Source organism: Aplosporella prunicola (genome assembly GCF_010093885.1).
Source record: "Aplosporella prunicola CBS 121167 unplaced genomic scaffold K452scaffold_7, whole genome shotgun sequence".
Classification (NCBI taxonomy): domain Eukaryota; kingdom Fungi; phylum Ascomycota; class Dothideomycetes; order Botryosphaeriales; family Aplosporellaceae; genus Aplosporella; species Aplosporella prunicola.
Window position 1 is genome coordinate 281,889 of NW_022983535.1, and position 7,938 is coordinate 289,826.

A 7,938-nucleotide genomic window follows, 5' to 3' on the forward strand; every position below is an offset into this window, starting at 1 on the left:
TAGCAAGTTTTGACGAAATCCTTTGCGCTGTCGGTGTCGAGCTGCAGGGGCAGCGTAGCCAGATACGCGTACTTGAAAATCGCATTTTGAAGACGGGAGTGACAGTGTTACCGAAAGGCCAGGCGGCCAGGAATACCGACAGGATCCATGATGACGGAAGTTGCCAACCGGTAGGAAGTACCGCGAGCTAGGTCACTGGGTAAATACCACAAAGAACCAAAGCGGAGTGCGAAAAAACTCGGTCAAACTCTCATGAACCGGGAGATGCTCCTACAGTTCGATCCGGAGCATATCTATAGCTTACACAGGGCGGGCTTAAAGATTGAAACTTGAAAACTCTATTACCACATGTGGTCTTCGCCATATGTGACCAGTTGGAAAAGATACAAGCACGATAATGCCGATCGCCACCATTACCTACTACTATTACAAAGCATCAACATACCCTACTGGCAGTGATCATCTTCGCCGTCAAGAACGACGTACTGGTGTAGACTTTTCGAAGACCCAGCCTTTATCACACGTCGTTAATGACGCCGTTGTCTGTGTGTAGGAACACCACCCGTAGATGCAGTCGTCATCCTAGTACCATCTCTTGTTATGCTTGTATATTGCCAGCCAGGTCTTAGGCCCCAAGCGGTTTCTAGTTATATACCGCCGTCCACTTCCGAGCAAGTAAGCGCCCTCCCCCATATCACACATGCACCCCACCAACGTAGAAACCCTCCTCCTCCCCACCACCCCCTCCTCGGCGGCGGCTAGACAAACACGCCTCACCAACAGCACCACATCACACACACACCAACCAAACAACCCTACAACCCTCCCCTTCCCACTATCCCCGCCCACTCGCGCGCCTACGCGTAACAGAGTCCGCAATAGCAACCTCCGCAACCGCAACCGCAGCAGCAGGCGCCGCTAAGGAGGGGGTAAGGCAGGACGCGCGCGCGTGAGAGCGTGCGAGCGTGTGAGCGTATGAGTGAGTGAGTGAGTAAATGTGGGCGGTTAAGGCGGTTGTAGGAGTGGTGGGAGGGAGGGAGGGAGGGGAGTGTCAGTGTGTAAAGGTATGTGTGAGAGGTGGTAACAGAAGGAGAAGAGAAGAGAGGGAAAGAGAAGCCAGCCACCACACCCGCGCGCGCCCTACATACCATACGGCTGCACCGGTACGTGCAGGACGTGCAGGAAGGAGCTCAAACAGCGGGAAAGCGTGATGAGCGTGATGAGCAGCCAACTAATGGGCCAACCATGCCAATCCCACCAGCCCTTTCAATAACACACACACACACACGGACACAGACACAGACAAAGACACCAAAACTAACGAAAACTCAAGCCCAGATTAACGAAAGACTCAACTAAGATTACACCAACCCCCCCAACCATCCATCTATACAAGCTAAAGACGCAGATACTATAGGGAGTGAGTGAGTGACGCAGCAAAGTAGCCAAGGCAGCCTAGCAAGCAAGCAAGCAAGCATAATCCAAACCTTACTCCTCTCTCCCAGGTAGGCAGGTATCCCCCGAAGAGGGGCAAGACAAGCCCCCCCCCCTCCCCCGCCCGTGCCTGAAACGCCGTGTGCGTACACCGCAACCCCCGTACTCGTAACCGCTCTGCACCCCCTGCCTCAGCCCTAGCCAGCCTGCAGAGCAAACCAGGCCAAGGCCAAGCCAAGCACGCCAGAGCGAGAGCGAGAGCGAGAGAAGGAGAGAGGGAGGGAAAGAGACGACGGACGACGGACGACGGACGACAAGGCGCCACCATCTCCGGCGCCAACGCCCTTCCGCCCATTCGTTCCCCCCTCTCCCCCCTCCACCCCCTCCTGCTCCCGCCCAGTCTATCTATACCCAAACCAAGCAAAATCCCAAACAATAATGAAGGTAGAAAACCCAGTCCGTATCCAGTCCAGTTCGCGTCATCGTCGCGTCCCGTGCATAGCCATGCCCGTTCCGTCTAAAGGGAGGTATCCCAATGAAACCAGTAAGAAATTCCTTGTTCCGCGTCGTCGCTTCTAATCAGACTGCCAGCGTCCAATCTACGACCTGGGATTCCGGTCCTCGGTCAACAGGCTCGAGATGGCCGTCCGCGACTGCCTGCGCTCGCGCTCGCGCTCCGTCTCCGCCGTGAAGGGCGCACCAGAGAACGCCGGCAGCGGCTTCTGCCCAAATACTGGCCTCCATGACGGCGCCTGCTGCAGCTGCACCGGCGGCTCGCACGGCTCAGGGCTGCGCTCCGGCGTCGGGGGACGCGCAAAGGGCATGCCCGCGCCGAACTTCCAAGGCGCGGCGGCGTGTGCGAGACCGTGTGCGGGGCTACCGCCCTGGCGCCAGACGTCCTCGAGCTGGGCAGCCGACACGTTCGGACCGTAATCGGTGGCGACGGCGGCCCAGAAGGCGGCGCGGTGCGACTCGTAGATCTGGCGAAGGCGGGCGGTGTCGACGGACTCGTCGGGCTGCTGCTGCTTCATCTCGGGCTTGGTCGAGTTGATGGCCGTGAAGGCACTCATGGCGTTGAGGGGCGGAGCCGCGGCGGTGTTGGGGTATTTGTGGTGGTGGAAGGGCAGAGCAATGCCGGAGGAGGCCGTGGTGGCCGTCGCGGTGGTAATTGCGGCGGACGTGTTGTTTTCGTTGCCGTTCTCCATGCCAGTCATGTTCGTGTCGATGCGCAGGCCGGCCCTCGGCTCCGGCGAAGTCTGAGGCGTCATAAGACGCGGTTGCAGGCGTGGAAGGATAGCCTTTTGCTGCGAATGATACCGTTGGTGCATCGAGTTGCCAGAGGGAGAGGTCTGGGGCAACGAGGCCTGCGTCTTGGGGCTGGCGTTCGGGGGAGTGATGGGTTGAGTGGAAGAAGTCTCCTCGGTCAAGTCATTGGGGAGCGAGAATTGCGAGCAAGGTGACGTGTTTGTCGAGATGCCGGAAACAACAGAGGAAGCAATGGAAGAGACGGAGGCATTACGCCTACGGCGATGCGAGCCGTGGCTCAGCTGGTGGTAGTGCAGACGGCAAGCGAGTTCGGTTTTGTTGAGTTGCTGGGCAATGTGCTTGTAGGGCATCTTCTGTTGGCGAGTCTGGAGAAGGTACGCCTCCTGCGAGTGGCAAGGTTAAAGACACGTATACAATGAAGGTTCCGTCGTGAACATACCTCTTCTTCAGTCCAAGACCTGTTTCCTCCCGTGGACATCTTGCGAGCCCGAGGAGGGGTGGGAGCGGAAGTGCTCATGTCGCTAAACGACGAAATGGAAGAAATGCTTCGCTGGTGCATTTTGAGTGTGGTGGATCAACAGTCAGTGGTCTGTAGCCGGTGATGGTCGTCGATTGATCGTAAAAGTCCGTTCGCAGCAGCGGAAAAGACGGTGCGTTAACGGGAAGGGTCCAAAGCTGGTCCTGCCGAGATGGATGACAATAAAGATTGATTAAGAAGAAGCGTGTATGGGCAATCAATTGCACAGCAATGTCAATTAGAGAATGAAAGCAGCCCCAACCAGTGGGAGTTGAAGGAAAGGAGGATAGCGTCAAAAGGCTGCCAAAAGGAAACGGCCGGGTGCCGAAAAGTGTGAGATTGATGGTAGTGCCCGAGGCAGAAGGGGTGAGGCGCAGAGGGGCTTGATATAGAGGCGGCGGGGCAACTGGTCGGTGGAGTATTCGCCAAGATGATTGAAGTTGTGGGTCTTGATGTTGGCTAAGTTTCCAAACCAGCCATCCTGCATGGAGCTGCAACAAAACTAAGAGCTTGTCAAACTCACGATTCACGGCGAAGCCCCAGTGAATGACGGATCCCCTCGCGAGATGGCCGGTTCAGGGCAGGTCGCAGACCCTTCTCCGGACGCGGCTGACGGAGCGCTTTGCCTGATCTGCAGCGCGACAGGCGGATGTTGACAGATCTAGCCGCTCTGCGGAGAAGCTCAGGGACACTGGTGTCGGTGCCGTGCATGAAATCTGTCGCCATCCTGAGGTGGGTTCTAGGCAGTTTCAAAACTCGGCTGGTTTGAGAGGCCTGTAACGGCGGCCCAAGCGAGGCAAATGAAGAGCGCGACAAGCCTCAAGCCCCGCAGCTAAGCCATGGAGCGTTGACGGAAGGAGAAACGGGTGGGGTGCTAAGCATAGAGTGCCATATAACCATAAAGCTTATTACAGACAACAAGCGGGGGCTACAGACGAAGCGAAGGCACAAGAAAACTCTGCAACGGCCAAGAATAGACACGAGCGCGGTGTTTTGACAGCCCAGAACATCCCCTTTTTACAGGAAACGAGATGAGACGGCGCAGGAAACGAGACCGAGGAAATTTGCCCACCTATTGCTATCCTTCGCCTTAGCAATGGCAGCAGCAGCGTTGCCAAGAGCCATGTTGGGTCGTGGCGGACCAGTCAAGACGCTTTGTTAGGCCTTCCATTCAGCCTGGTGGGCAAAGGCCAAAGGGCTCAAACGCGAAAGCGTTGCGGGTCTGGCACGGAGATCGTCTCATGGGCCTGCATGAACGTCGAAAGAGCCCAAGGCTTGGCGACAAACAAGAAAACGTCGCTGACGGGCGCGTTCGAGGTGAGAGGGTGAGAGAAGGGGGACAGAGAGTGTGAGAGAGGAAGCTGGGCTTGTTTGGCGGTCGTGGTCGCGGTCACTGGCAGGTTTTTGGAGGCGCAGGTCGCGGGATGATGGGCTTCGATTGGGGCGGTGATTGTCGCTCGGCTTGGTGGGGGATGTGTCGGGCTTGACATGTGAAAAAGGGTGTCGCATCCGGAGCGAGCTCGGGGCTTTTTGGTCATGCGGATCAGAGGCGAGATGGTTGGCAGATTGACCAGATATTGGCTTCGTCAGCCGCTGCGAGATGAGGGTCGTCAGCAGAGTGGAGCTGGTCCCCAGCGGTGAGAGGGAGGAGAGGGAGTACTCGCGCAAGATACACGAGGCGGGAAGGCGATGGCGATGGCGACACCCGTCACGCCTCGCATGAAGATTGCTGCCGGGGTCGACGAGCAAGCGACGCGCGCGTGACTCCGCTCCTGCCTCACTGCCTTTGCAGCCTCGCAGCCTCGCAGCCTCGTAGCCTCTCTCACCCTCTCGCCCTTTTCGCGACTCTCTCCGCATGCAGCCAACAACCAACCAGCTCCATCCATTCAGCCCGTCAGCAGCCCGCCTCTCCGCACTCGCTACCCCGCACCCACCTCCCGACCCCCGTCGACCATCGACACTCGTACTGCTCGTAGTCACTACTCCGCACGCGTCGGACCAGCCAGATGTTGCGCCAGACGCCATAATACCACCATCCACGGCTCCGGCCCCTCTCTGTCTCTCTCTTCCATGTATGTTCGCCTAGCCGCGGAACCACATCCCCGTCATCAAACAGGCGCAACCCAGAGCACGCGCGCGCCACCCACTGAGATGCCCATGAAAGCCATGCCTAGGTATTCGCTACTTGCGCCCTCTATGCACTCTGTACATACATACATACATACATACACACACATACATACATAGCTACATACATACATCCATCCATCATACGTTATCATACATACGTACACGAGCGCCCTCAGTGACCACCGCCGCCGCCGCGTACAACGCCTGACGGTCCCCGCTGTCGCAATAACCACGCCACTGCTACCATTGCTCCCATCATCCTCCCTCTCCACCATCTTCGACGCCGTTGCCATCGTCGTCAGCCCTCTCACGACTGAGCCCGCCTTTCCTTTTCGCTTTGCGCCGCCGGAACGCTTTGTCCCCCCGAGCCGCGCGCCGCGCTTACCGCCGTTGTGGGTGGTGTTGTGTCAAAGTTGGCGTAAACCAGACCTTTCTGCCATTGTTCCATTGCTGCCATGCCGTCGTGCTGAGTGAAGGCCGGAGAGACGCAGACGCAGAAGCAGAAGACGGACGGACGACGCTCGCCTGGGTGCTTGCGTGCGTGCGTGCGTGGTTAGCCAGCCAGTCAGCCAGCGGGCAACGCCCGATCGTTGTCGTCGCCCATCTGCCACACGGTCAGTCGGGGACCCAGAGCAGCAAGATCGCACAGCGCAGCGCAGCGCAGGGCGGCAAAAAAGCTTCGAGCGGCTCGCGCAGAGAGAACATGAGCAGTGAGCAACGAGGCGCCTTCGACCCTTCTGTAGCACACGCTCGACACTCGCCATTGCGGAGCCGATCCGTACGGCCTTTTCGCGACATACTTTGCCAGGAAGCAGCTGCAATCAAACATGTCGTGAGTATCTCCTCCTTTACTTTTTCCTTTGTTCTTTTCTTTTCCCATTTTCCCCCTCGAGGCTGTGACTTGGCCCTGTGCCGCGACCGAGGTCTCGACTACCTCGCGGGGGTGTCCGATGGGCCGCGTCGAGGAGCTGCCGCGCTGCTTCCCCGCGCCGCACCGCATTCCGATGCATCGTCCTTTCCCTTTCGTGCTGACGGGTTTGCTGACTTTTCGCTCGCGCCTGCGCACAGCGCTAACTCTCCGGCCTCGAAGCGCGCGCTGAAGCCGTCGCCCATGTCGGCCGCGCCCTCGCAACTCACCGTGTCCGGCGACCCGACGACGGGCCTCTCGGGGCTGCACCAACCCACCGCTCAGCAGCACCAGCCTGTCGACCCTTTCGGCGCCTATACCCACGTTCCGCAGTCCACCACGGCCTCGACGGCGCCCGCCGTCCAGCCGCAGGTGCCGTCGCCGACTAACCCGCGCAAGCGCCGCGCCTCCGGCCAGCACTTGGCGCCGAACACCGGCTACGGCGATCCGGCAGCCGCCGCCGCGCCCGTGGGCCTGGCTGCGCCCGAGAATGAGTCGCCGACGCAGCTGCAGCTGCAGCTGCAGCCGCCGCAGAAGAAGGGCAGGACCAACACACCGTGGACGGCGGCCGAGGAGCAGAGGCTGAAGATCATGCGCGATGCGGGAAACAGCTGGAGCGAAATCGCAAAGGTACCTTGGTTTGTTTTTTGTTTTTGTTTTTTTGTTTTTCGGCTCATGGAGGGCGCATTGGAGGGGGGAGGCGGGCTTGGACTGGAGTGAAAGAGAGAGATGACTAACTGACGCCTTCTTCCTTTTGATAGACGTTTCCTACCAGGACCGAAGGTAGCGTGAAGAAACACTGGTACAAGGTACGTACTACTCTGTCGCCAGCCTCGAGGTACTGTACCTCTGCGCTACGTTACTGAGCCTCTTCCGTGCACTAGGACATGCACTATGCCGAATTCGCTGAGGACGAGGTGAGTGAGGCGCGGCTCGTGGCGTGCGAGCGTCTCTTTTAAGCTTTGCGGTACGACTGACACGGCGTGCACAAGAGCGCCGCGCTGCTAGCGGCCATTAAGGAATACGAAGCCAGCAAGTGGAAGGTCATAGGCGCAAAGGTCGGCAAGCCCGCAAAGGTACGTATCCGCGTGCTGGCGTTGAGGACGAGCGGCGTGACTCGGTACTCGGGTCGAGACTCGAGGGCAGGCTGACGGGTGTCATGGATAGGCTTGCGAGCAGTATGCGAAGGAGCATTTTGGCGGGAGGGCCTGAATCTTTATGAGGAGCACAGCTGCTGCACATTGCCGGCGTGGGTCGCGACCAGGCTTTCTTTGGGGAGATGGAGAGACGGATTTTCGTTGTCTTTCTTTCTTTTTCCTTATCCCCATGTTTTCTTTTTGTTGTTCCCAGAAGCAGCGCGATTGCATATGCACCCACTTTGCGCGCGTCTTGCCTACTAAGGTACCACCTGCCAGCAGCCGGACGACGACGAGATTTACGAAACACGATGGAGACGGTTGTGGAGTGGTGGTGATGGTGGAGGATATGGAAAGGAGGATGAGGATGAGAAGGTGGCTGAGGAGAAGGAGGTGTAGGAGGATGTGGAGTAGCGGGAGCGTGTTGGGCCGTCGGCTTTCTGACGTTGTTGAGGTTATTGTTAATGTTGTCGTTGTCGTTGTCGTTGTTGTTGCTATTTGTCGCTGTTTGTCGCTGTCGCTGTCGTCGTCGTTGTTGTTGTGTTTTG

The 7,938-nt window shown here is 58.3% G+C and overlaps 2 protein-coding genes across 2 annotated transcripts; one reads left to right on the forward strand and one right to left on the reverse strand.

Annotated features, from left to right (window-relative positions):
• Positions 1–2,033: 2,033 nt before the first annotated feature.
• On the reverse strand, positions 2,034–3,259 carry K452DRAFT_296294 (uncharacterized protein; the record flags this gene model as incomplete). Its single annotated transcript, XM_033541900.1, has 2 exons — positions 2,034–3,083; positions 3,140–3,259. 2 exons carry the CDS (start codon positions 3,257–3,259, stop codon positions 2,034–2,036), a joined length of 1,170 nt encoding a protein of 389 aa, XP_033399747.1.
• Positions 3,260–6,416: 3,157 nt separating this feature from the next.
• K452DRAFT_195769 (uncharacterized protein) lies at positions 6,417–7,460 on the forward strand (the record flags this gene model as incomplete). Its single annotated transcript, XM_033535948.1, has 5 exons — positions 6,417–6,884; positions 7,016–7,063; positions 7,139–7,171; positions 7,247–7,330; positions 7,422–7,460. Coding segments are annotated over 5 exons (672 nt in total), but the record flags the coding sequence as incomplete, so codon positions are not given.
• Between the last annotated feature and the right edge of the window lie 478 nt (positions 7,461–7,938).